This window comes from Venustampulla echinocandica, assembly GCF_003357145.1.
Source record: "Venustampulla echinocandica strain BP 5553 chromosome Unknown scaffold_0, whole genome shotgun sequence".
Lineage (NCBI taxonomy): Eukaryota > Fungi > Ascomycota > Leotiomycetes > Helotiales > Pleuroascaceae > Venustampulla > Venustampulla echinocandica.
In genome coordinates, this window is record NW_022474205.1 from 5,438,305 (window position 1) to 5,465,912 (window position 27,608).

The 27,608-nt window shown below is 47.6% G+C and overlaps 8 protein-coding genes across 8 annotated transcripts; 4 read left to right on the forward strand and 4 right to left on the reverse strand.

The window, feature by feature from the left end:
* Nucleotides 1-3,533: 3,533 nt before the first annotated feature.
* On the forward strand, nt 3,534-4,502 carry BP5553_01683 (Uncharacterized protein; the record flags this gene model as incomplete). Its single annotated transcript, XM_032010306.1, has 1 exon — nt 3,534-4,502. The coding sequence occupies one exon, from the start codon at nt 3,534-3,536 to the stop codon at nt 4,500-4,502; it is 969 nt and encodes a 322-aa protein (XP_031874360.1).
* Nucleotides 4,503-5,281: 779 nt separating this feature from the next.
* On the forward strand, nt 5,282-6,166 carry BP5553_01684 ((Trans)glycosidase; the record flags this gene model as incomplete). The annotated part of the gene is made up of 1 exon (XM_032010307.1): nt 5,282-6,166. The coding sequence occupies one exon, from the start codon at nt 5,282-5,284 to the stop codon at nt 6,164-6,166; it is 885 nt and encodes a 294-aa protein (XP_031874361.1).
* A 1,395-nt stretch (nt 6,167-7,561) lies between these two features.
* Nucleotides 7,562-8,759, reverse strand: BP5553_01685 (Uncharacterized protein; the record flags this gene model as incomplete). Its single annotated transcript, XM_032010308.1, has 2 exons — nt 7,562-7,600; nt 7,662-8,759. 2 exons carry the CDS (start codon nt 8,757-8,759, stop codon nt 7,562-7,564), a joined length of 1,137 nt encoding a protein of 378 aa, XP_031874362.1.
* Nucleotides 8,760-8,992: 233 nt separating this feature from the next.
* BP5553_01686 (Actin-like ATPase) lies at nt 8,993-10,997 on the forward strand (the record flags this gene model as incomplete). The annotated part of the gene is made up of 3 exons (XM_032010309.1): nt 8,993-9,491; nt 9,574-10,480; nt 10,760-10,997. The coding sequence occupies 3 exons, from the start codon at nt 8,993-8,995 to the stop codon at nt 10,995-10,997; spliced, it is 1,644 nt and encodes a 547-aa protein (XP_031874363.1).
* Nucleotides 10,998-13,604: 2,607 nt separating this feature from the next.
* BP5553_01687 (uncharacterized protein) lies at nt 13,605-15,932 on the reverse strand (the record flags this gene model as incomplete). Its single annotated transcript, XM_032010310.1, has 1 exon — nt 13,605-15,932. The coding sequence occupies one exon, from the start codon at nt 15,930-15,932 to the stop codon at nt 13,605-13,607; it is 2,328 nt and encodes a 775-aa protein (XP_031874364.1).
* Nucleotides 15,933-16,589: 657 nt separating this feature from the next.
* BP5553_01688 (uncharacterized protein) lies at nt 16,590-17,958 on the forward strand (the record flags this gene model as incomplete). The annotated part of the gene is made up of 2 exons (XM_032010311.1): nt 16,590-16,906; nt 16,971-17,958. 2 exons carry the CDS (start codon nt 16,590-16,592, stop codon nt 17,956-17,958), a joined length of 1,305 nt encoding a protein of 434 aa, XP_031874365.1.
* A 1,036-nt stretch (nt 17,959-18,994) lies between these two features.
* On the reverse strand, nt 18,995-20,222 carry BP5553_01689 (Arginase; the record flags this gene model as incomplete). The annotated part of the gene is made up of 3 exons (XM_032010312.1): nt 18,995-19,331; nt 19,400-20,001; nt 20,067-20,222. 3 exons carry the CDS (start codon nt 20,220-20,222, stop codon nt 18,995-18,997), a joined length of 1,095 nt encoding a protein of 364 aa, XP_031874366.1.
* Nucleotides 20,223-22,033: 1,811 nt separating this feature from the next.
* Nucleotides 22,034-27,321, reverse strand: BP5553_01690 (Cyclic peptide transporter; the record flags this gene model as incomplete). Its single annotated transcript, XM_032010313.1, has 15 exons — nt 22,034-22,286; nt 22,345-22,719; nt 22,772-22,855; nt 22,916-23,599; nt 23,704-23,754; nt 23,808-23,879; nt 23,934-24,057; nt 24,111-24,446; nt 24,504-24,666; nt 24,724-25,493; nt 25,558-25,791; nt 25,848-26,127; nt 26,191-26,417; nt 26,474-27,002; nt 27,097-27,321. 15 exons carry the CDS (start codon nt 27,319-27,321, stop codon nt 22,034-22,036), a joined length of 4,407 nt encoding a protein of 1,468 aa, XP_031874367.1.
* Nucleotides 27,322-27,608: the final 287 nt, after the last annotated feature.

The following is a 27,608-nucleotide window of genomic DNA, read 5'->3' on the forward strand; positions in this document are numbered from 1 at the left end:
ATAGCCTCGGCCTCGTACTTTCCCTGGCTCTCAAGCACTACAGCAAGGTTGTTCATACTTGTAAGCGTCTCGGGGTGCTTCTGGCCAAGCACCTCAATACGGAGCTGGAGCGTCTTCCGGTGTATAGCCTCGGCTTCGTTATTGTACTTCCCCTGCCTCACAAGCACTGCAGCAAGGTTGTTCATACTTGTAAGCGTCTCGGGGTGCTTCTGGCCAAGCACCTCTTTACAGAGCTGGAGTTCCTCCCGGTGTATAGCCTCGGCCTCGTTGTACTTTCCCTGGCTCTCAAGTACTCCAGCAAGGTTATTCATACTTGTAAGCGTCGAGGAGTGCTTCTGGCCAAGCACCTCTATACAGAGCTGGAGTTCCTCCCGGTGTATAGCCTCGGCCTCGTTGTACTTTCCCTGGCTCTTAAGTACTCCAGCAAGGTTATTCATACTTGCAAGCGTCGAGGAGTCTTCTAGCCCTAGTTTTGCTTTGTACCCTGCTACAGCCCGCCGAATTAGCGTCTCGGCCTTATCGTACTTGCCCTGGTCACTTAGCACCAAGGAAAGCAGCCCAATACTGTCGAAAATCCTTATGTCATCATCCTGAAGAAGATTTTCACGAATAGTAAGAGATTCTTGACTTTCTGCCTCGGCAATTTCATAATGACCCTGGAGAACGTTATACCAAGCCATATTATGCAAAAGAGATGCACGTTCAAGCAAAGACTGGCTTGACTTTAGCACTTCAAGAGCATGTGCTAATAGAGTCTCGCACGTCTTCCAGTTGCTATAGTCTCCACATGGAAAAGCTTTCGCCACCACTTTGATTGCCTCTCCCTGCCACCTTTCAGCCTCTTTATATCGCACAAGCCACTTCCGCATAGCGAGTTGCACAAGCCGGTGCATCTCAAAGGTCTTGCCACCCTTCTTAATAGTGATCAAAGAAAACTCATCTAAAGTGGCTAGAGCATATTCAAGGTCAAGATCATCGGGGTATTGCACGCAGAGGAGGAATTCGGGAATGCCTTGGCGATCGAGCATAGTTATAAGGGACAAAAGCTCCGCGGCTTGTGGATTGTTCTGCTTGATTTGGTCAAATGAGATTTGCCAGGTCCGGATCACAGAGTGATGAACGGAAGGATCCCGTCTTATATCCCCATATTCTTCGTCGAGTAGCCTACTTTGACTTTGTTCGTCTTTAAGATAGAGTAAGTACCTGGCCACATCCATGCGAATGGCTTTCGCACTAATATATGCAGCGGCTTGAGTGATTGCTAGTGGTACATAGTCTAGCTCTAGAACAAGCTCGGCACGATTAGAGCTAGTTGATACACCTTCAGGGATATTAATGCGAAGTAACTGCTCGGCGTCATTCGGTTCCATCAAATTGACCGGAATGGCGCTCGTGTACCCAGTGCTGAGCCACGACGCGGCACTTCCATCGCGCGTAGTGATAAGGACTGATCCATTTGTACTCTGTGGGATGTAACTCAATAATGGAGCAGTGCCATCTTGAGTTCCTTCCCTGCGTGTTGGGCGAAATATGTCGATATCATCAGCGTTATCTAAGATCATGAGCCAACGATTATTGCCGACGTCGCCTAGCCATCGTGAAACCAAACCTAACACGTCCGTCTTTGGGTCATCGGACCCTGGAAGGTCAAGTTCAGTGGCAATAAATCTGTATGCTTCTTTGAATCGATCGGCGGTAGTAGCATACACCCAGAAGACCCATAAATGCTGGTCCTTCGCTCTAAGTCGATACGAGTATTCAATTGCAATTTGCGACTTGCTATGTTCTGGTTAGATATTAGGATATGAATGGCGGAACCGAGTCATACCCTACCCCACCCAACCCTACAAGGACTGCCCGATTGTGGGAGTTTGGGATGGATAACTTTAGTTCTAGTTCTGCAAGGACATCGTGTCTGCCAATGAATTTTTTATCTCTATCGAATGGAACGGTCGACCGTGGGGGTTTCTTTCCTGACGTAGGTGCTAAATGCCACCGAGTTACTATCAAGGTCAAGATCGACGCATAAGTGAAAGGGGGTACAATCTCATCATCTAGAAACCTTAGGAAAATATAAGGCTATCGAGAGATTAAAGCGGATATTTACATTGGGACCGGGCTAGAATTAGCCCAGGGGCTGCCTTAACCATCCTCTTGATCACATCACTGACAGTCAAGAAGTCCTCCTCTTCTTTTTTACCAAACTTGTTCATGTTAAAGTGTGTTCGAGAGAGGGAGTATTTCTCGGTCGATTCTGAGAGGTCTAGACAGCCGGAGCTCTCGCTCACCACAAATCTCTACGGTGATGGTTAGTACGCATCCGTGGGAGGTGGCTTCACATACCGTCCGCGGTTGCCCGCCCACAATGGCCCCAACATTGCTAGACTTTAGCTCGTAAAAACAGGCAACCTGGGACTTATTCCCTTGTGACCGGGTCTTGCCAAAGTTGTCCACCAGATCCTGAAGGAATTCATTTCCCGGTTCGAGTATCTTCAATACATCTTGCTGTACGCGATCCTCGTCGTATTCCCTCCTCGCGGCCTCGAGCATTTCGCTCTGCTTCATGCCCTCTGCCCCTCGAAATGGCGTGCCAAAGAATACCAGACCGGCCGTGGAGTCGAACACCCCCTGCCACTCGTCCTTGTGGTACCGTGCCTCGAGGAGGGCCTGGAGTGCTTAGCCATGTGTAGAGGTATGTACAGTGGGTCTTGCCGAACCAACCTTCATAATCACGAGCCCCCCAAAACAGTGAGCTATGAATATCAACGGGCGGAAGGGGAACTCCTGTCGGAGGTCTATCAGCCACGAGAGCTCTACCCACGACAAGCATCTTGCTTACCTCCCTCTCACGTCTCAGAGCCAAAAGAAAGCGCTGCGCAACACTTGAGGCCTTCTGGCGGATTGCATTATTGCCGAACCATGCAGACTCGTACCCATATCGCATAATTCGCGAGTTTGGAGCCACCGACGGTAGCATGTCCTTATGTTCGAGCCAGTTGACATATTGAGGTGTTTCCGAGTCCAAGCTAATATTCTTACACCAGGTATAGTGAGGGTGGGCACCGATACCATGGATCGCGACGATACTATGAACCGTTAGGGGAAATTGAAGCAAGAAGGAGAGGATCGCACTCAATAATCTGAGTCTGAGTCCCATCTATTTCCGCCGCCGGGTTGTAGAGGACCTTCAGCCCTGTGTCGTCTACGGTCACCGCCGGAATCTATTGTATTAGATTGCTCGTTTTACCAAATACCGCTCTAGAGACTTACCATCGTAGCAATGCGATAAATGATAGAGTGGTAGATGAGGGTAGAGCCGTGGAAGTGCAACGACGCTGGTGTTAACCTTCCGACGATGATTTGGTGGTGTTACAAGGCTCCGTCTGGAGTTGGCAGAATTGAGGCTGAGCCGCCTTCAGCCCCCAACTTCTTGTATATGTGAAGCTTGTCTACTCCGTACCTTCCAAGCAAAGGTCCTGGGAACATGAATCCTCGAACTTACCAATATTTACATGTCACTCGCGATAGAAACCATGCTCAATTTGCCTCCATTTTCGAAGAGTCAAGAGGTCTGCACAGATCTCGAAGCTGACAAGGCTCGCGCGCAAATGACTACCGCTTTACCAGGGGACTCATGGTTAATGCTCCATGATCCTCGTATGGTGCAATTTCTTAACAATGAGTACTGGGCCCAGGATCTTGAAAAGTTCGCGCCATATCTTTGGGTGATGTCAACTCACTCAAGTACCAACGTTAACCCGTTGCATCGACAACTTGTCAAAGGGCGCAAGATCATTGTCACGGAGGAACCTCGATTACATTTAGTTTGGTTCCACGATCGTATTTTTATTAAGCCTCTCCCCAAGTATCTGCTCTCGTACAGATTCTGGGAAATGTTTATGCTCAACAAACCTTCGTGCCTGGGTGATCGTCAAGACGGAATCCGACGGGCAGCTTTAGGATACTTGCGGACTTACCGTTACTTGATCCGGCATGAGTCCGACTTTACGATCGCCATGCAAGACCACCTTCGCCTCATTCCACAAGGCGTGGGGTGGGAAGAATTCTGTCGGTTCATTTCTGCTTTGGACCATATCAAAGATCTTGATGTGTCTGGCCGATACAGCTATGGAGAGCTAAGACTCTCGCGTCTCAACTTCTATGCCCCACTCTTCCTTAACAAGTTCCACTTTGAGCAGATTCATGGACAATACGGAGATTATTTTGCTAGGCTTTATGGCCCTATTCTATTCATTTTTGCCGTGGTATCTACGATGTTGAATGCAATGCAGGTTGAGTTGGCAGTCGACCAGGTGTCAGCAGCACATTGGGTCTCATTATGGCCCACGTTCCGCGGATTTACTGCGGTCGTGTTAATTGGGACAATCCTCTTATTCGTCTGTTTTGTCTTTCTTTGGTTGTGGATGTTCGTCGATGAGTGGATATATACCATTAGATCCAGGAGGCAGAGGAGATATGGTCATCAGCCACTTAACTGCTAGAAAGTGGCAGAATGCCTTTGTTGCGAGATAGGTTCACGATAATTCGCCTTGGGATGGAGGCAGCGAGTTTTATAAACACCCTGCTGGTAGCGACGAGCAGGTTTGGTATAGCTTGGATTACATTTCACATATATCTTTGATTCCACTAAAATGGCCGGGACGTAGAAGTACACAGATTCTAAGAAAAAGTATATCAAACATATTCTTGAAATCTAAGAACTAGACCTCCATTTCCCGAGAGAAGGGAAGTTAACATTTCAAGTCCCACTTCTGTATTCCGGGTCTAAAGATTAAGCGATACTAAGGGGGAGCGAGTCATAGGGGTAGGGGTGCGGGTTATCGACACCGGTCCTAGGCTTTGGGGAGACTATAGGCTGGCTGTCCAATCATCAGGTGTATAATCAGCTGACCTACATCGTGTCTGACACCCTGGGGAAAATCTTCTCGTATGCGAGTACACGAGTATGACGTCGAGTAACGAGGACACCGTGGATACGAGATGATCATGCGTGGATGAAGGTCTAGGCCCCTTTCAAGTAGGACGACGCGCCTTAAAGGGTCCAGGTGTATATTAATTTGTCGAGGGAGTTAGCAAAGTTAGTAATTTAAGCAGGTACATGTACAACCGTCCTCTTTCCCTAGATTTTCTTCTCTCCTTTTTTCTGCTTTTCTCTTCTTCTTATAATAAACGCATTCATTACTTCCATGTACCTCACCAGCCCAACCTCTCACATTACTTACCACCCCTCGTTCATTCCAATATTATTCCATACTATACGATGAAGGTCGCTGCATACGCCCTGGCTCTTGCAGCCTCGCTCTCAGGCGCAAATGCGTACTGGTCAGGCTTTAATGCCCTAGCAAAACGCGCTGATGGGCAATGTAAGACCCAGGCCGATTGGGAACAAGATTTCAGGGCGATGAAGAGCCTCCCAGGTGGCTTCACCAGCCTGCGCGTGTATGCTTCTTCCGACTGCAACACCCTCACAAACGCCGTCCCTGCGGCCATAGCCACCGGTGGACATATTCTTGTTGGCGTCTGGACTCAGGACGATAACCACTTCAATGCAGAGAAACAAGCGCTTCTAGCTGCGGTGCAGCAACATGGTTTTGGGTGGGTTGTCGCGGTCAGTGTGGGCAGCGAGGACTTGTACAGAAAGGAGACACCAGCGTGGAGACTAGCAGAGCAGATTCACGATGTCCGTGGTATGCTCTCCACTGTGCTTGGATATACCACAGATGTACAAGTAGGACACGTGGATACTTGGACAGCGTGGGTGGATGGCGCGAATACAGCGGTCATTCAAGCCTGCGATTTCGTGGGGACCGACGGATATCCCTATTTCCAGAATAAGGAGCCAAACAGCATCGACGTGGCATCCAACCTGTTTTGGAACTCGGTCAAGAAAACGAGGGATGTTGTGAACAGTGTAAAGCCGGGCACATGGGTCTGGGTTACGGAGACAGGATGGCCTAGTTCAGGGCCTGTCGAGAACCAGGCCACTCCAAGTGTGGATAATGCTCAGCGATATTGGAAAGAAGTTGCATGCTCCGCTTTTAGCTCCGCACATACCTTCTGGTACTCGCTCCAGGACTTCAATGCTAGTCCTTCCTTTGGTGTCCTTGATGTCAATTTCAACCCGGTTTACAATTTGGCTTGTTAGGAAGAGCGTGAATAATATGGCGCTCGGTCTGGGCATGGGCGGATAGAAGGATGGATACGAACCATGAACAGTAATAGTAATAAATTAGTTAGCTTTAACCCACACTGATGGTCACTACATGACATATTGGCTCCACGACAGCTAGATGAACTTTCCCTGCTACGCGTATGGATATATAATCTTATCTGACATCGTGACTAAACACTCGAACCATTACTCACTTTAAGATCCAGCAGAAGTTTCTCTGTCTTCATACTTACGTTTAAAGTCTGCGGCCAGCAATGCAAGTACCAAATACTATCCGAAGCTAGGCCGGTTTGCATCTCTGAAGCCTAGTTTAGACATGCAATCGACATAACTACCCAGTCCGGTTATCAAAGCAGTAGTCACTCATATGACGGGCCATCGCCTGATAGGCAAATAAGGGCAGTAAACCTCCTAGGCTACTACCTAGGTGCCTCCCTATCTCATACCCTCATAGAATACCATTACTATTCCACACCCATCATACGAACTCGATGATCCCCGACTACTTCTGGACGACCTAGCTTTGACAGGCTAGCATATAACAAATACGAGGATTCGAATTCACTGCTCGACATGGGATTGTAGCTTTAAAATGGAACATTTATTATTGCTGTTGGTGCGAAGTAGTATGAATGCGGTATCTAATGCCGTCTCCTAGAGAGGTTTGCCCAGAGCGAGGCTTTGATAAGAATGTCTCAGTATTGTTGGATAATTTAAGCCCTAGGAAGGTAACTTATGGAGGAACACAACCATCCGCTTTCTCACGAAGTTGCACTAAGTTCTTGCGAAACTCTACAAACGTAATCTTGCTATAACGGGAAACGAATAACGCCTTTCTAAGGAAGTAATATATGTTATTGGCAGATTCCAATTGGCAATCCTCTAAGTTAAACGTTTATTCTTCTTAGAAAGGCGGAGAAGGTGCTAAGAACACATTATACACCTCTAGAACTTGCAAAAAGTTGTATTCAATTGTCAAACCATAGCGGGCTGGAGGGAATGGTGCGGTTTATATCTCCCGATCACTATCAGAAGAGGACGGCTGGTTTGCGGTAATACAATAGGAAATATTGAACACCGAATAGAAGCAAATATCATGATCGAAGTTTTGAAATATAGCACACATGGGAAAACAATCCTAAACTGGGATGGATAAGGGGTATAGGAATAATTTTCTGGTGGAATTGTAGGTATTTTCATCGCAGGCTGTTTTGCTGCTTAGTAAATTAATGCGAGTTTGGCATTAGGAAGAATTATGTAGGAACGTCGCATATATTTTGCCTTCTGATGATGGAACTCGTAGGGCCGCTGTCTAAACTATTAAGACATACGGTTGAGTAGGCAAGATATCCCACCGAGTTGATACTATTATTGGCCTTTCTGTATGTTGACCTCAAATTTTTGCGACTACGAATAGATCAGCAAATGATACAGAAGCATCTAGTGAGAGAATAGTTGAAATACATACCCAAGTAGTAAACTCATCCTCCGCTCCTTTCCAACTTTTTTCGAGTAATTTGGCTGCTGCAATACTCGTACTGACACATTCTTTTATCTTTTGGTCGATTTCTGTCTTGTCAAGTTCGTAGAATGAACTGGCAAGCTCATCCGTGATATGAGGGACTTTGTTCAACAAACTCATGGCAGTGTCCAAGCAACTGATAATCTCCGGGGTTTCCATGGTCGTAGTCCCCGGCTCCAGCTGAACTTTTGAGCGCAGAGGCGGTAGTGTCTTGAGACGCCGCTTCACCAGCGCTTGATACATCAAGATTATGAGACGCAGTCTTTTCAGAGCAGACTCCAACCGAGGTCTGATCTTATTCGGGTCCTCCGAGGGAATATGCAATTGAGAGCCAAATATGTTGTCCATATCATCTTGGCCACCTTTGTCGACACCTTCATCATCACTGTCATCAGCGCGACCTTCGTCGTTATCTTCGTCGTCGGACTGCTCCTCTCCCCATTCTTGCAGCTCCTCCAATGCATCTTTCAACAAATCCCGATATTGTTCCGCCTTTTTAATCATCAGGCCTGCAATGCCCAGCTTTTCCAATTCAATCACCGTATCACAAGCCTCCCAAACTACACCGGTGGACGCCAGACTTCCCTTCCCAACTGTACTGCCCCTCCCATTCTTTTCATCATTGCCCAGGACTTGCCCATTGAGCGGAATAGTTTTTACTAGCGTCGCAAACTCGGAGAACACCTTCTTTGCCCGCCATTGCAACTCGACGCTCATCGCTTTCGTGTATTGTGCGGCATTGCAAAGTTCCACGGCCGAGGCCAGTCCAGGCAACGGGCCAGCAATAAGTTCTCGCAAAACTGTAGAAATTGCAGTGGCTGTAAACGGCTTATTGATGATCAGAAGAGATAGTTTCGTCGAGTGCGCTCGTATCAGAGCCGCTGAATCCTGGGCGAGTTTGAGTGCATCAATATCTGGGACGGAGTCAGATTGGGGGGTTTTATTCTCGGTCCCGCATATTGAGGTTTGCAGTTGAGCGATCACGGCAGACGTGGTCGCAACAATCACCTTCAGGGCAGCCAGATCCTCCTCTAGTTTGGCCATGGTGTTCTTGTTGTAGTAGTTGTTCTTGTTGTAGCTATTGTTGTTGTCAGGCTGAGGGAAAAGTTATGGTGGGGTGCGTGGGGGAATCACAAGCAGAAAATAAAATATCTGGAGCGCCGTAGTTTGTGCTGCATGGTGGACCCTCACTACCCTGGCGCCGCGACGCGAGCAACTCATCAACTCACACTTTACATACATTCAGCGGGCACAGAAGACTCAAGGCTATCACTATCATGGCCCCGGCTAGTCGAAGGTCAGCGGCTAAACCAGCGGGCCCAGCACCGCCAACACGAACCCTCATCATTGACAATGGCGCCTACACGTTGAAAGCCGGCTTCTCCTCCCCATCGTCCTCATCCTCTGCTACCAGCACCGAACCCCACAGCTCGGACTCTCCACCAGATGTTGAATCGAAGCCTTCCATAATTCCCAACTGCCTGGCTCGCGACCGTGAGAAGACGGTCTATATTGGCTCGCAGCTCTCGAAATGTAGAGACTTTGGAGAGATTGTCTTCCGCCGCCCTGTCGACAAAGGATATCTGGTGAACTGGGAGGCAGAGAAGGAGATCTGGGAGCATGAGTTCTTCGACAAAAAGGCGCCACTTCACTGTGATCCTACAGAAACTGGATTGATCCTGACCGAAGCGCCAAACGCCCTGCCGCAGCTACAGACCAATTGCGATCAGATGGTGTTTGAAGAGTTTGGTTTTGCGAGCTATTATCGGTGTACTGGTGAGTGAGCACTACGAAGAAGAGATGCCAACCAATGAAGAAACCGGGACTGACGGCCGATGCGATTGGTTTTATTTTGCAGCACCTACGTTGAACGCCTATAATGACATCCAAACTATGTTCCCGATTCCTATTCCAACCCGCAATATGGCCAAGCCGCAGCTCCCGGCCGAGATCCTTCTCCTCATCGACTCTGGCTACTCGCACACTACCATAACCCCCCTTCTCGAGGGTCGTCCAATTCAATCCGCTGTCCGTCGACTTGACGTGGGGGGCAAGCTCCTAACGAATTATCTGACCCGACTACTTTCGCTCCGCCAGTATGACATGAGGAACGATACATATCTAGTTAATGAGGTTAAGGAAGCATGCTGCTATGTCTCTAGAGATCTCAAAGCAGATATGGAACGGACCTGGAAGGGTCCTAAGGGTGATCGTAGGGAAATATATGCGACGGGTGGAGGAATAGCGAAGGACTACATCCTACCCGACTACCATAATCGTTCCAAGGGCTACGTGCGTGATCATGAGCCAGCGGCTGCCGGAAAATTGAAAAATTTGACAACTGGAAAATCAGCCGAGGCGGCAGAGGATATTTTGACGCTGCGGAACGAGAGGTTTACTGTCCCGGAAATCCTATTCAACCCTACTGATATCGGAATGAAGCAATCTGGGATACCCCGACTGGTGATGGAGAGTTTGTCATGTATCCCCTTCGGACTCTGGCCTGGATTCCTAGCTAACATCCTTGTTGTGGGAGGAAATGCAAATATTGAAGGATTTATGTTTCGACTTGAGATGGAGATCAGAGCATTGGCGCCCGCTGAATGCATTGTTAGAGTTGGCAAGCCAGCAGACCCGATTATCAGCACTTGGCAAGGTGGTGCAGCATTAGCTAAGGATGCCAATGCTCTTAGCAAACTATCAGTCACGAAGCAGGAGTATGAAGAGCACGGAGCTGCATGGGTAGCTAGGAAGTTTGATGGGCGGTGAGAGATGACTGGCTGCAATCCCATTGCATAAGGCAAACCTAGAAGTGAATTGTGTCTGTACTGCCTTCGACGTGGTCCACACCGCTATCAAGTGTTCGGCCCGTTCTCTAACTGCAAATGATGGCCCGTCGAAGGCCTCAACATAGGCACGGCAATGTCATCGGATGCGATCCCGCATGCCAATATGGCGTTCCGGAATTCGAAGCATTGAGGACACGGCGTTTGAAGGTGTTTTGCGTGGCGTTTCCATTAGCAATGCTCTATGATGCGTCATAGGACTCTAGAATTGCCTACGACGTTATGTTCTAAATACCGCTGGACTCTCGAGGTGTTGGCCTACGGTGATATAGGTGCAGCTTCTCGAGCAATTGGACCAGGGTGTCCGTACTGTCCGAGACTCCATGAATCTGTATTTCGTATGATTAACCAGCGAGTATTTCGCGATTACGCTTGGCCACCTTGGGCAGTCAACGACGCCTGGACCGTCGGAAGTGTTATAACCGACAAACATTAACGTTCATCCGATGGTGGCCTAAATACAGGGAAAGAAAGCCATAGGAGGGTCTAATGGCTCTCAGGGCGCATTAACGCCCGGCAAAGCATATGCTCAGATCGCATTCGGCACTTTCGCGAGTTAGGTTTAGGAGCAGGAACCACCAGTTTCCAAATGCCGTGCATGCTTCTTGAAGCTCCTCGTATACGTCCATAGGCAGTGTTGCAATATGATCGTCCCAACTTTCTCACACGCGCTTGCCTTCTTCCTCCGTTGAATAGAACAATTGTTTGCAGCGTTCCTTCTAGAGAAATTCGTTAGTTTATTACACCCAGTTGCTTTTGCTATACATTTGCTCCATTTGCTCACCCACTGGCCATTGTTGTTTTCCGGAAATCTGATATGCCGGGGTTACTTCGGGGTTGGACCCTTAAACCTTATCTGTCTCACTCGAAGATCGTGGCCCAAGCGTTCCGACAACAAAGCTCCCTCGCGTCATGCGTTGCCTGACATATTGGTGCACGCTGTTATTTATTAATCATCGGAACTCAATAAGGTTTCAGTTGCCCACTCCACGGTCAATTCACGCTGGTGTATTGCATCTGCCGGGATTGCCTGTTCTGATCGCCGCTGGCATCGGAAACCTGACTTGTGCAGAAAATGCAGAAGAGGCAATATTTCGTTAGAGCCCCTTGCTCCCTTTCAGGCAAAGGGGGTCGAGCAGTCTCGGCAGATATCTGTGCCTGACTAAAACCTACATCGTCAATCAGACGGAGCATGGGGGCTCACCACTGCTTGTACGCCACCTCCCTAGAAACCTTAAAGTTATCTTGCTACCTCACATCTTGCTCCTCTTTGTCTCTATCTGTAATTGCCTTCATTTTGGAACGTTTGTTTTTAGAAATAGCCAAGTTCAGGCTCCGCACTTTTTCAGGATCAGCACTAAGAAGCCAGGTCACTGAGTGACCGGTCGTGATGATTAATGATGGCGAGAACCTCGTTCCTACAGTGGACCCACAGCAGCGGTCATGTTTAAGGAGGAGATATTTCTGGCTTGCTATCATACGGACTCTGCAACTTGTACGCCATCCAAATTGCAAAGCGCTCGAATATGCTGCTAAAACTGGACTAGATGTTGGGATTTATAGCACTATGTCTCACGGATTTTGTTGTCCATGTATTTGGCGGCGACTACGTATGTCATTGTATCTCTCCAACCTCTCGGAAATGGTACTGATAAATTGCTACTAGTTCCACACTTTTAGTAAGCTTTCAAAAGGTGGTGAGATCTTGTGCGAATGCTCATGCAAAGTCTAGCTTTGACCATGGCCACTTTCCTGTGGACTGTCGTAATGATGGGCTATGTAAGTTGGCAGACATTCACTGTCCCCAACTCTCCCGAGACTTGCAACTAATCAATCACCGGGCAGATTTTCATCATACCTCAGTGGCTTCCCAAATTTTATAATTATTGGGTTCACTTGTGCGCTTCCCACTGCTCATACCCTCCTCGATCCTTCACTAACCCAGTCAGCATCCTGGAAGCCATCACCGTGATATTATGGTTAACGTCTTTTTCTTTCCTCATCTGGGAATGCCAAACTTGGGATGGAGCGCAAAATGCCATTAGCGACGTATTCAGTCAGGAACTTGATCTCATCAGCACAATTCCGAATGAAGCTTCTGCTATCACGGGATTGAGGGTTGCCACGGCGTTTACGTGTATGAATTGGATGTTGTTTGGGGTGACGCTCGTTATGTCTAGTAAGCCCAAATTTTCACGTTCTCTCGACTCTGAAATCGAGCGAGCCCATAGCACAGTATTCTAGACCTGTGCTAACTCGTCTATTAGCACGATGACCTTACAAACTGTGATATATATCGGACACGGGATGCTTCGATATGGACGGCCTAATCAACACCTCCGAGCCATTTCACTGCGCCGTACCGATCTTCGGATTCATTTAAATATGTGATTCTATTAAAGTGCTGGATTTCGGACATAATGAGCAAGTCAAGTCACTACGTGGGAATAAATGGTCAGGAGAATCTCATACCGCGGTTACAATTATTCTCAGGATGCCATGATACGAGGTTATATAATTTCAATCTCTTGATTTATCGGAGTACTGGCAAGATACTGGCGTTGATCGGGCGGTTTGCGCGGCTTAATGGCGTTCAACTGGTTTGATCTAGAAAGCACAGCGCCGCGAATACAGGAACGGGTGGTTCAGCAAACTCTGCGTCAAGCGCATGTCACGTTTTTAAAATATTGGACGGGTTTACTAGGAAGAACATACGTGGGGTCAAGGTTACAATTCAAAAATTAATAGAAGATACCTATATTCAAATATTCAAGTTTTGTACTTGCAAAATCTATTTTCATACGTCAAAGTCACTATAAACCGAAAAGATGAAGTTGAGGAGTCATGCGTTTTGAATGATGAAATATTGCCATAAGGGTCTCACGAGTCAATCACATCATAAGTATCATCTAAAAATATAGAAGCGGAAGTCATATCTATACTCTGGTATCTTCCCTACATAAAGGGCAGCCAACCAACTCCTCGCTATGCATGTCTAGTAACTCGTCTAATTCAACATCAAATGCCTGATCTATAGACCATTTCATCGCATTCTTGGCGCCCAGTTCTGGAGCCATTGTCGGGCGGCGTCGAGATTTCCCGTCTCTGCTTCACAAGCAGCTATGCACCATTCAAAATCAAAATTCTTCTCCGCGGCCAGAATTTCCGCCAACTTCCTCCGCTTCTGGCTGGTACTATCCACGCAAAAGTACATCGGCGAGGTCCGATCACCATAACTTTCCATCAAGGGTTTCACCATCGGTAATGCCTCCTGCGTAGATAATGCACTACTTCCTTTTCCAGTTTTGGCCTTCGCCGTCTTGCACCACTCATTAGTGCAAGAAGCTTGGCCACAGCCCTTGATGAGCTGGGCCAAATATCTCCGCTCAACGCGTCTTTTCAAAGCTTTGCCCTCCGGGTCATGCATACTGACGTATAACGGCCCGAAACAAATGCTGCATAACCCGAGATCGTTTCCAGGCCCTTGACCCATCCGGCTAGCGGCGCCAATTTCTCCGTTTTTGCCCACTCCATGAAGTGTACGTCCGCAGTTCTCATTGCGGCAGATCTCCGGTATAGAGCGAGTGGATTTCTCGAGCTCATGATGGCGAAGATGGGTAGCCATGTCGCGTAACCGAACAATTTTAGAGCAGAGATGGCAGTCAGTTGTTCTTGCACCATCGGCTAATTCGTGCGCCGTGAGGCCAGAAATAAGGGATTCTGGAGACGGGTCGAAAGGGTCGCCTTCCTGGGGAACCTCGAGGTGGCAGAATTGGCATAAAATCAACTTGCCGGGGCAAACAGATGTCCTGTGCCTAGCTAAATCCATGAGACTAGGCGCTTCATAAGGACAGCCTGGACATTGGTGGGGTTTATGATATATATCATCATGCCTTGATTTGCTCGAAGGGGTGTTGCCATGCTGGGAATCATATGGGCAATGCCAGTGATTTTCCCACTCTTCGGATTTCTTCTGGAAAACATTCGAGCAGTGTGGGCATATGATATTATTCCGGAGACAGAAGTTTTCGTGGAGCATCATCGTTCGCTTGGGAACCCACTGGTGGCAGTTTTTGCATTGTTCCTCATCTGGCCCATGCATTTTCGTGTCTTCGTCTTCGTCGATCGCGACTGGATTGGAAGAAGACCCAAAGCTATTGTTTTTGGGTATTGATTGTGATCGAAGCGAGAACTTGTGAAGTCTGGGAGTTTCACTATCGGCGTTCGCGCTAGCATGCACAGAAATAAACAATGCTTCTGCATTTTCTAATTCAATATTGGAAGGTTGGATAGTAATATTCCTTGATGTCTGAGAGCTGAAATCTGCAAGAACATGCTCATCACGTCGTGGCCTTGCTCGTTGGCGCGGTGAAAAGGGACTAGCAAATAACTGAAGATTCTCCCCATCCTCAGTAGATAACTCGATATCAATGGCCTGCGAGCGGTCCCAAGACGGAAGTTGGTAATCAACATAATCGCCATCCAATACCTGCCCTATGGTTGGATTCCATAGATTCAAATCTCCGCCGACAGATGTGCCTTCTGATGTTCCCGGAGCTTTCTGTGCTTTTGCCATAATCTGTTTGAGCGTTTCCCGTGCCTGCTCTTCATTCAGAGCCTCGATATCCACCTCTAAATCTGTATCGACAACACATATTCCGTCCCCATCGGGAGTGATCTTGTCAATCAGAAAGCGGAATTCCTCAGTCTTTGATCCACGAACTGTCAAGATGCCCCCATTTGTCAAAGTGGTGAAATTCTCCCGCATATGCCGTTCCAACAATGCTTTCCAATCTTCCGGATTATACCCCGCTTCCAGCGGCCGAAGCCTGACATAGGTACCCTTCGGGAGTTGCTGCGCATGTATGGTGACCCGCGGTACGTTGTCATCGTCGGCGTTGGTAAGGTCGATGGGCTGGTCTGGCAATCCGGAATCACTCGAGTGTACGGAGGCAGGTTTTGACTGCGATTTCGGCGGAGGGATTGAAATTCCCAGCGCCTCTAATAGAAATGGGCTCAATTCCACCTCCCCCTCCACGGCTGAGAATTCCCGTATGCCGGCATATACCACATTCCCGTTCTCCGTATTTACCAACCGAAAGGTCAGCGGGTGTGGAAGCTGTTGCTGCGTGTCTCGCCATTGAGATTGTTCTGCTCGTGCTGCGGCAAGGGAGTATGGATTGAATGGGTCGAAGGCCGAATTAGTTTGTCGGACGTTTGAGGTGACAGTCACCGTCGATACGGCGAGGAGCTGCTCAAGGGCTGACTGAGGAAGAAGGATTTTGTCGCCGGGGAGTGTTTTGTTACTTCTGTCCGCCACTCTAAAAACGGAAGACCATTTGAGGGTGATTTCCGGTGTTGGAACTGTCATGATGTCGTAATGTCGTGTCGGACTTGAGAACAATAAGGTCTCCGGCTCAGGATGTGCATGTGCATTTCCAACAAGCAGAACAGGTAGATCAAGCGCGAGCGCATAGAAAAGTAGGGGACGAAGGGTCTGAGATAGTGTAAGTTATGGCTATATTGGGGTGTGGCAATATTTACCTAATATTTCACGGTGTTTAGGTTCTTGTTTTGTCAGATCGCATCGCAGGTTCGAGAACATGCTATTGCTGTTCGCACGTGACTAACACGATAAGAGATACCTAGGTACAGTATGTAAGCGATAAGAGATAAGATAGCGCGATAAGATCGTACAGAATGTACTGTAATGTAGTCAATGTTCACTGTTATCCATAACAACACTTAATATGTTTAAAAGACTAAGGAGCGGTACCGCTTGAGCGTTAGGGCCTCAGAAAGTAACTTTTGAGCCAACCTACGATATTGTTAGGCATACCTGGTGTTGGTAGAACTTCTTTTGTTCTTCGCAGGGAGATATGTCGGCCGGCTGAATACCGGCACAACCCCCACTTTAACCAGGTACCTAGGTACATAGGCAGCTATTCCGTCTCTAGAGCGTCTCTTATAACAACATCATACATCTATTGATATACGAGTTAATGCCTGCTGGTGGACTTTAGAACCCATGGCGGACCACGCTACATCTCCATCCCAACCTTGCCAAACCACCCATGATGAACATAAACTCCCTTTGACTCTACTACAATTACTATCGAACACAGTAATCATATATCAATCTGCTCCATACCTGCCAGTCTACTCCCTATTGGCCCTCGGTGCCACTTCCAAAGCATTCCAATCCCTTATTCACCATACACCGGGCGTCTTCAGGCATCTCGATCTTACGCGCTGCAAGGCTGCCCAGTTCGATATCGCCCCGATCGATCATGGTGGGGAAGTTTGGCGCAATGTTCAGCTAGACGAGAATCTCACCGAAGACGAGTCAGTACCCAAATCAATCTTACTCTGGATGCGATGAGATAGATCTATGTTAATAGTATGGTAGCTTTTACGGCGGGCCCTTGCTAGGCATTTTCCACGCGCTTCGACGGCAGAACATTCTCCAGGACGTCCATACCTTGATCCTTGATGGCCTGTCCGTGACATCTGACCTAGTTCAGGAAATTATATGCCACGACTCCTTCAATGTTCGTATCCTATCTATTCAGAATGTCCGATATCTCAACGAACGGAAGCTCCAGCAAGTGCTGCGATACGTTATCCGCCCCACCAGGCCGCCAAATGTCCCAAGACTAGAAGGCTTGTACCTCTTCGGCACCAGTGGAGATATGTCTCCCACTGCTAGTAGAAGGACCAATCCCTTATCCGCCTCTGGAGATAGCATTGATACGGAGGGTGGTGGTGCCCAATGGTACGGAAAGAGAGGAAGGGTAGTTAAAAAGTCTCAGCACATTGGGTGGGCAAGCACTATTATGGCGTGTCGTGGGATCATTAGTTTCGACACCGTTGCTTGTAATGGCCCTAGACATTGGCCACCTGTCACTGCGACAGATGGCGAGGGACCAATCCCATGGTACAGGCTCCGAGCAGTGTATGTTCAACCACAAATTGCTGTTTATGCGGTTGGGGGCTGTTGCAAGTGCAACACTGCCCCCGAGGGGCTTTCTGAATTTGGAAAATCTCCCTTGGAGAACTTTCCTCTATTGGCTCCACATCCTCTTCACACTTCGACCGTTAGGTCAGCAAAAACCCCAACCGAAGACGCTTCCGACATGAAGCTCTTGGTAAGATGCATCGAATGCCTTCGCAACCGATACTGTGATAGTTGTCATAAATGGTGGTGCGAGGATTGCTATGAGACTCCAGAACATGCACCGAATGACACCGGCCCACTACATTTTCGGGAAGCAGGTGAAAACATGCTTGATGGGAACCAACCAACGGCTGCTAAGGTATATACTGATTTTTCTTTTGGCTTAAACTGGAAAGCTTATCACTACCTGGCGAGAAGTGATATGATGTTGCTAGGTTGACTCGAGCGGCTTCTAAGCAAAGCCTATGGGTTGCCTTAGTTTCCTTTAGGGAGATTAGATTTTGGATCCTGCTAATATGCCCGCAGCCCGGAGTCATACGAAGCTGCTTCGAATGCGGCTTTATTGTAAGTGCAGATTTTTCGGTATCTGTATAGGCCACACTAATAGCAGCAGTGCGAAGAGTGTACCAGGCGGAATGAACTCATATGCAAAATATGTGGCGGTGCATATTGTGGAATCCATAATAAGGGGTCTATGTTGATAACGGCCCGTGTAATCAGTGGCTGCAGGTGTTAATGCAGCCCAACATGTACATTAGAACCTGTAAGAATATTTCCTAGGCACCTGATAACCCAGGGTGAGCAGCTGACGGTATCTTTAGTGTGCTCATAGGGTAGTCTCCGAATGACAGGCGCAATAGGCTGATACTTCTTCAGCTCACCCAGGTTTGTCGAGCCCAAAGATTGGGCCTAGTTAATTAGCTAGGAGTGGAACAGCCGTTTGATAGCCTTACAAGTAGCGAGTTGATTATATGATCCCATCGTGCCTAGTGGGCGATTTATCTTGACAATCCGATTTAATTACTGTGGTTTACGGGGATATAATAAAGCGGAATCTCTTAGAGGTTAACTTTGTACTCTACCTGGACCAGAAAACCAATAAGTTTTCTGGTTAACGACTAGACTCATAAAGTGCCGATTATCTAGCTTGCTACTACAAGGACCCAAACGCTAAGTTAGCTTATTATATGGTGCCACCACTCTACTTAATTCCCTTTAGCTAGCTTTCACATATTACTACAGCAGAAAGCAAGGCGGATCATATATCTATATGACATCAACACGGCACTAACGAATTCATTTCTTGAGTAAGATACAACAACTACCAAAGTTGACTGCATAAAATAATATAAACAAGTGTTTCCTGTAGTTCACAAATGCTGTGATTGCCCATGTATATATCCCAAGTGGAAAAGCAGTTGCCTAACGCCCCCATCCATAATAAAATCTAATGTATTTGTGCCCCCCTTCATTTTTCACATTTTATATTCATCCTCTCTTAACGACATCGCCCCAAATGCATGCCGCACAATCTCAGTGCCGCATGCGATTGTCTGCGCAGCTCCCAACCCGTCCTCGCCAGGCTCTTCGAGCGGGTTAATCTCGACAAGGTCCATACCCACCATATTGCGAGTACGATGTACGCCCTGGGCGATGAGTAACGCTTCATGCATAGTCAAGCCTCCAGGAACAGGTGTTCCTGTTGATGGAGCCAATTCAGGATCAAGCGCATCAATATCGAAGGATAGATGAATGGGGGTGTCTCGGCCGATATATTCGAGGGTATCTTTTAGGACTCGTTCAATACCCAATCTGTCATAAAAGTCAATATGAATGTGGCTATATGGGATGAATAGGCAGCAAAGCAAGAATAAACGTACTTGTGGACATCAACTCGAGTATAGGCCTTGATGCCATACTGTTCAATAATCTGCTGCTCAGCCTCTTCCACATCCCGCAACCCAATATAGACCAGTTTCTTAAGATCAACAACCGGTGTCCTGCCACCGTGTGCCTTACTCTGCAGCCAGCCAAACGGCGTGCCCGGCGCTGTCTGTGCTAGTGAAGCCAACATTGCCAACGGCATACCGTGGATATTTCCGCTATCGCTAGTTTCTGGAGTATTAATGTCGGCATGGGCATCCACCCAAATGACTGCGATATCCTTGCCCAGCCGTTCTCTAGTGGCCCGAGCTACGCCTGCTACAGTTCCAATGGCAATGCTATGGTCGCCTCCTAGCGTCAGAACGCATCGATTCTTGCGTGCCTGCTCGTAAACTTGATGGGCTAGCGCCTGAGTAGCGATCGAGACCGCCAGCGGTCGCTTCATGTTTCTGCTATCGGCTTCAAACTCTGGAACCATATCTTCATACGTATGAATCTTATGGTCATGATGTAGTCTGATTCCGAGACCATAGTTTAATTCTTCAAGAAGTCCACAGCCGATGATCGCGGCCGGGCCCATATCAACTCCTTGCTTGCCCTAAAGGAAGTTAGTGAGTGACACTGGTTGTGCATGAGAGTCTAGTTAGTGCTTGGTTTGCGCACCTGTCCGCCAGAGAATCCAACAGCTATCACCCCAACACTACTTGGGCCAATGGGTAGATCATCTTGCGGCCATACAGCTTCTTCAGTCACAATAGGTGTTTTGAGAGGATGCCTTAGCTTGGGTATCACTGGCATTTGACCAACAAAAGTAGCCATATTTGATTGTCTCATGAACCAGCAAGTAGTTGGGAATGTTTGAACTTCGGAAAGATATTTAAACCAATCTAGGATAAAATTAGCCAGCGAGCACTGCAAATACAAGATAGACGATACCTTAAGAGTTAAATAATTGCGGAAACGAGCTGAAGAGTCATACGACTTGAATTTCTGGGTGAAGTGTTTTGTGAGAAGCTGTTTTGGAGCTACGGCAGGGCAGCCCTTTCATGGCGTGCTAATTCTTTGGATTGCTAATGCTCCTAACCATACGTAATACTTCGAGAGCTAATATCTGACAACGCGCGGCAAACGGAAGCTGAGGCGTCCGTCCTGAAACCGGATCCATTGGTCCCTCCGTAGCAATCTTTCCGGTGCTAGTACTCTAAACAAATCAATAGCTGAGAAGGCGGTAATTCTTCGGGGGTCGTGAAACTTCCAGAGAACAGGCGAATAAACATATCATGCTCATAAGCAAGAGGGCTTAGCAAGGCTGATCCGTATGTCAATACCCCGGCGGTGAACGGATGAACATTCTAGATTTAACATGATTGCTTGCTGTATGACATGGCGAATTGTACCATAATACTACCATGCTGAGCGGTGGAGTTTCAGTGACATGACAAGGTGGTAATGGAGGGATCACACTTGGGGATCAATTCTAGAATAGTGAAGATCGTGACTGCCGCGTGAGCATGCTGTGCCCCGGCCTTGTATAAGCACGACATCGCTGAGGATGATGTCCTTCAACTTGTCAAGGGCACCTACTATGGAAACGAAAAAGAACCTTATTTCTCACACCGTTACCCTAAATTATGACAGTCAGAAAGCAACGTACCTACCTGAAACTATACGTATTACTTCGCAGCGGTCTTATTTTAGGCTACTTGATGCTCCATTCTTAAGTCAATACCTCACCAATAGGATGCATTTATACAACCCGCTGGGATGCATCTTGTCGCCGCAGTGTCACCCCGGAAAGACCGTGGGATCTGAATCCTTCCTAAATATATAATATATGTTAGGTAACAGCATCAGAGTCAGATTTCTGGAACGTTTTGGAACAAGCACTTTAAAAACCCCACCATGTAGGTACGAGATGCAAGGGACGGGACGTTTTCGTTGCTGGTGTGATTAGGCTTCGGGATTTGCATGCCACGTGCCAGGATCTGATCCTCCTGGGTACGGTGCCTATTCTCCCGATGTCGTTCGTAAACTGTCAATCATTTTGAAATTCTGACTGTACTTGTGCGACGTTGGGTGGGACATGGTTGTGCGGAAGACCGATCGATTTCTTTGAGCGGCCGATCGCGCCTCTACAGGGATATACCCTAGGCCGGATATACAGAGCCGCTTCAGGGACGGATAGGTTTTACGTAGTATACTACTCATTAGAGACATCAAAAATGGCATATGATAATACAAGGTTTCGGCATTCGCAATGTTTCTCGCCCCCGAGTCGCGTCCTTTGCCGAATTAAGCTGTCAGCCAATGCCTTGTGGGGCTTTTCACAGTAATTTAGTAGAACTTAGCGTTATGCGAAGACTTAATTCATATGGAAATAATAGTTTATATATTTTACAGCTACTACTCAGGTGCTCTTATATAGTAAAATAATGATTACAACTATCTCTTAATTCCGTAGTGTTGTCGAAGGGGAACGCAAGGAGTTCGCTTAGCTTAGGGGTAACCACTACAATAATGCCAAGTCCAGGTGTTGGTTGTAATTAAATACACTGTATTATATACGCCCTTTTAATGCCACCAACTTTTATGACCGTAGTCTAATTCTATATTCTATGCACAGAGAAGCATCACTCATCACTCCCATTTTCTGAAGAACGGTCAGACCGTGCTGAACTCTCAAATAGCCGCTTAAAAGCTGAGCCCTCTCTGACGAGGAGCGCTTGGGGAGCATCGAATTCCACTACTCGGCCCTTATCAAGGATGGCGACCTTGTCAAAGTCGAGAATCGTATGCAGCTTGTGCGCTATAGCGATGATCGTCTGGTCTTCAAATTTCGAGCGGATAACCTGCTGCATGAGCTCGTCCGTCTCCGAGTCAACACTTGAGTATAGTTAGTAAATATAATGCAACATTCCAGTAAATGCGAGATAAAACGAACCTGCTCGTGGCCTCATCCATAATCAATATAGAACTGGTCTTGCATGTGGCGCGAGCCAAGCAGAAGAGTTGTCGTTGCCCGTGTGAGAGGATGTCTTCAGAGAGCTCCATATCCAATCCGCCTTTAGCCTCGATGAAATCCCAGAGGCGGACAGATTTAAGTGCATCAATAATTTTCTCATCTGTCTCGCTACCACGTGGGTCCATATTCAAACGCACATCGCCATGGAGGAAGAAAGGCTCTTGGGGAAGTGTGTTCAATCGACTGCGAATCTCGTAGCGGGAGATTTTTGATATGTCAACCCCGTCAATTGTGATCGATCCTTTGTCCAAGTCCAGCATTCGAAGGACTGTGGAGACCAAAGATGATTTACCACTATTATTTATTAGCACTAACAAGTAATACGTGTAGATTTGAAAACTCTTACCTGCCAGTTCTACCGCAAAGCGCTATCTTCTGACCTGGTTCGATTAGAAGATTAATATCTTTCAGAACCGGTTCCGACGAGGACCTGTCACTTGTTAGTGGAGTTCCAACTTTCCATGAGTCAGAGGCTAAGCAATAAACGTACTGATAGGATGCTGAGACGTTGTGAAATTGAACCTGGCCATCCTTTGGCCAATGTTCTGGAATATCGTCGGTCTCCGACACTTGATCCTCCGGCTGAGTACGCACTACGTAAGCGCGGATCCTCGAAACAGCTCCAATGGCGGTCTCTAGCAGAGTCCACTCCGTTATTAACTGCTGCAGACTGCCACTAAAACTGACGATGCTGAATAGTGCGACTCCTAAGAAGCTCGACGACACCTTCCCTTTCAGAGTTGTAGCAACAGCTACTACCAAGGTGGCAATACATGCAACTAGAAGATCTAGAACAAGATTAAGCCATCTCTGGATACAAAACATGAGATAGTACGGTTTCTGCGATGCATCAAGAGCAATCTTGTTCCGGCGTTGATATTCTGCTCCCCATCCATAGGACCTGATAGTGGGTAGGCCGCTTAAGGCCTCTAAGAATTGAGAGAAAAGGGGAGCTTTAGCTTCGATATCTAGAAACCGGAGCTGGCGGGAAGTTCTAAGGTAGAAGTTCTGGACGAAGTATACAACGATTATGCAGACGGGAATGCAGGCTGCAACATAGGACGAGCCAACAAAGACCAAGACTCCTTCCGCGATGCAACTTAACCCCGCTATAATCGTGGATTGGAAAGCCTCGGGAAGTTCCATGTCAATTAGTTCAAGATCTTGACTGAATCTATGAACGCCTCGGGTTAGCAGTGAAGGCAACGCACAAAATTAATGGAGACGGGAGAGATGAAGAGGGATATGAAGGAAGGGGGTACTAATCAGTACACATACCGGTTGATAGTATTTCCAAGGTCGGTCGAAGTGAGAAAGGAGGTTGTCGCCCTGATTAGTCAAACATTAATACTTGGCAGTGTACACTCCAAGGAGAAACTTACCCCATCGTAGTGGTGAGCAATAAATCATGAAACCTTCTTGCCGTTTTGGGCACAATTCTCATAGAGAAGAGCCTGTAGATATGCATTAATAAATATGAGCAAGATGAAACGAGTAGCCATACGCACCAGTTTCCACCAAATGTGGCAAACATTGTTAGTCCACCTAGCCCACCATATACGCCAAGCCAGTAACCGATACGCTCATTGGGGTGTTTCTCATTAGCTTCTGTCCACCACTGCAACCAGACCTCTACCGCAGCTGTTAGAAAAAGGGATGGAAATAATGGGCGTAGTATAGCTTACGAGGGAATGTCAGGCCGAACACAAAGACCATGCAGGAAAAGATTAACAGCACCATAAAAGTTGGCCCTACAGCATGGAAGTAGTACAGATAGACGGTGATGTCACCTGTTTGGCGGTCTGATTCGTGCGTTTCCTCATCGGAGAGATTCAATTCCTGCAACGTCTCATCGGTGAGCTCCACTTCCGGTGCTCTGGACGTTGAAGTAGCTAGAGGCTGAGTAGAAAGATTTTTCACATAGGCGCTTTGTCCAGAAATTTCATCGGACGAGCCTTGCTCCACAAGGTGGCCATTGTTGTCGAGAACCATGATATAATCCGCACACGACAAATGACGAGCTAGATAACACTTTAGCACGACCCATCTGGAAATTTAGTATAGAGGGGATTGCATACGTGTATTGGTAGCGAGTACTACAGTTGTTTGAGCCGCCTTTATTAATCCTTGTTCGCCAAAGACGGAACGCAAGACGAATAGCTCGGTGGTGCGGTCCAGGCCAGTAAGGACATCGTCAAGAATCATTACAGGTTCTTTCGAGTAGAGAGCTCTTGCTAGGGCCTAGATAACTCCGTCAATATATTTACCCACGCTTGCGTAGCTTGGATTCACACTCACCACTCGTATTTGCTGTCCGCCGCTAAGTCGCGATCCTCGTGTACCAACCTTAGTTTGATCGCCATCGGGGAAGTCCTGAATATCGGTATCCAGAGCACATGCTTGAACAACAGTATCATACCAGGGCTTATTCCAGATCGATCCCCCTAAGATATTTTGTTGAATAGTGCCAAATGTTATCCAGGGTGACTGATAACAGTAGGCTGCGTTTCGGTACGATGTGGCGACGGACCCCGACACTTCAGGGAGCTCTCCAATCAACATCTTCAAAAGAGTTGATTTGCCGCAGCCGACTGGACCAACAAGCATGGTCGTTTTTCCACGCCTAATTTCGAAGTTTAGATTCGTAAGAAGAGACGGTTCATCACTCGACCAGCCTGCAGATGCATCTCTAACAACAGCACAAATGTCCTGATTATCTAGAAGCGATTGCAGTTGTACGGTAGGGAGACTCTTCTTTTCGGTATTTGTCCCTTCATCCTTCTCATCAATAGACGCCGATGTAGTGGAGGAGGCTCCGCCAGGGATTTCCCGGCAGTCGACGCGTTCCTCCTCGAGAAGGTGCGATTGGATTCGTTGAAAGCAATTAACTACAGTCATCAATTCTTCCACTCCGTCGACAAGCGCAACCATAGGCTTGTCTAAGAGAGAGAAGAGTGTGAGGGCAGAAAATGCGATGCCGTTCGTCAAGGTCGTGGTAGAATGGGCTCGTGCTAGGAGGATATACAGGCCAAAGCCAAAGACTGGCGCCAAGGCGGAAGAGGCATAAGCTATAGTTCAGGTCAGCGGCTATCATTCTGCACATGAGGGAATAGGAGAATAAATCATGCATACATAATGTCAGGACAAAGACTGTGTACAAACGGAACAGACCGGAGGCACGAATCTCCAGCTCTCGCAGCCTTGCCACGTTCTCGGATATTGGGCGGACTAGGCCCGTCATTTTGATTCCTTTCATACCCCCGAGTACCTTCGATGTCACAGCAATGCGCTTCTCAATTGCTTCCAGCCATTGACCTTGGGCATTACCAGCAGCAACAGCGATTGGCATGCCAGCTATAAGGCACACTGAGATTATGGTTATTAGCTGGCCTAAGAAGGAATTAAACACCAGGGGAGCTCACAAACAACGAATACAGTCGACGCGGCCATTGCAACACCAAGCAACCTTTCCAACAACCATAGCGCTAACGCAAGCTCAATTACGCTTGAATACATCTCGTGCATTTCGCGTAGGCCAGATCCGATGCGCTCAATATCCGCACTCATCAGCGTCACCGCCTCAGCATCGGAAACAGCGGAGGCGCTGACCTGAAGTGTCTTGTCGAAAATCATCGGCAGCAAGCTGCCACGGATCATAGTTATGACGCGATAGGTCTTATGCTCATACAGGGCATATGAGAACTATAAGACGAGTGTGTCAGCTCGCAGCTGGGTTTATCTTCGCGCAAATATTTGAAGACTTACGGAAATGCCAAAATATACTAGGGCATATGCGCCAATGAGCCCATATGCAATATTTGATGAGTTGATGTGTTTAGGCTCGTCAATAAAATCAAGCACACGTTGCACAAGGAAGGGCTGTGCGAAGTTGAATGCTGTATAGGCTAGTCTGGGGTAGACGCCAGCCAGGAGCTGCCATTTGAAATGAATAGCAAATGTCCACAGTAAGGCATTTGGCCCAGACTTGTCAGCTGCAAAAGGGAAATCAGCACACATATATGATGAAGATATAGCTGTGTTAGCATACCTTTATTCCACCTCTGCGCTATGCTATGGGTGTCAGACGCAGAAATGATCTCCTCATCCAGCGGCAAGAGCGTGTCAACAGTCAATAAGGACTTAAATCCTCGCCAGAAAAGATCTTTCAGCCACCAGAATGTACTTCGGTTGAAAATGCCTCCTGTGCTTTCCGGCGCGCTATTCTCATATGGCCGTTTCAATAGCGCACGCTTCTCCTTAGCCTCTAGAAGGAGGATAAGCAGCTTAAGACCAAAGCTTGAACTGGTGATGGCAGCCACTGCTAAGTTCCCAGGCATGTACCACAGAGTCCTGACCCGCGCAATATCGAGCAGTGCAGAGAATCCGAGGTACACATTTAGGAGAGTCGAAGGTCGCACGGAACGTATGTGCTCAAGATGTGAGAGATATATAAACGAAACAAATCCGATGAGGGTCAATGCAGTGGCTGCAATCGTAGCTTTGCTCTTGGGAAGGTTTAGGGAGCCCCAGAGAGCCAGCAGTACAATTTGGAGGATAACATATATGGAGAGTGCCACCTGTTTATATTGTTAGCGGTGCATAAGTCTGAGCGCATTTCCCGTCTTAATAGTAGGGTTGGAAACAAAATATCCGGCGACAACATATACATACTCCTTTTGAAACGTAAAGCCATGATCGCTGGACCTTTTCATCGGTTTTGACAAGCGCTCGGATCCTGAGAGGCACCAGAATCAGGGCAATACCCAACGGTAGGATGGTTAATATGCTATCTTCAAATAGTAAGGTAAAGTCAAAGCCATGGAGGCATGATGCTGCCACTTGCGGTCCAAACACATTCTGGTCCGCCACCGAGCATGGTGCCGTGTAGTTGACCATATCTACGGTCGGGTGGCTTTGTGTTTGGGAGAGGCCGAGTAGTGTTAGGATTTTCTATGTACTGTATCTCTTGAATCTGTTGAAAAGAGCCATAAGTACCGTATGTTCCATAAAGAGAACGACTTTGATAGGATGTTGCGCATAGGGAGCTGTCGGTAGGTAGGTAGTTGGATGGACGTTCAAGGGGGATCTGACAAGTTGACAATGGCGAGGCTGACATAAGCGGCAGGCATCTCAACCTGTGTAACAGGGTTTACGGCACTGTCGATCACGACAACATTACATGT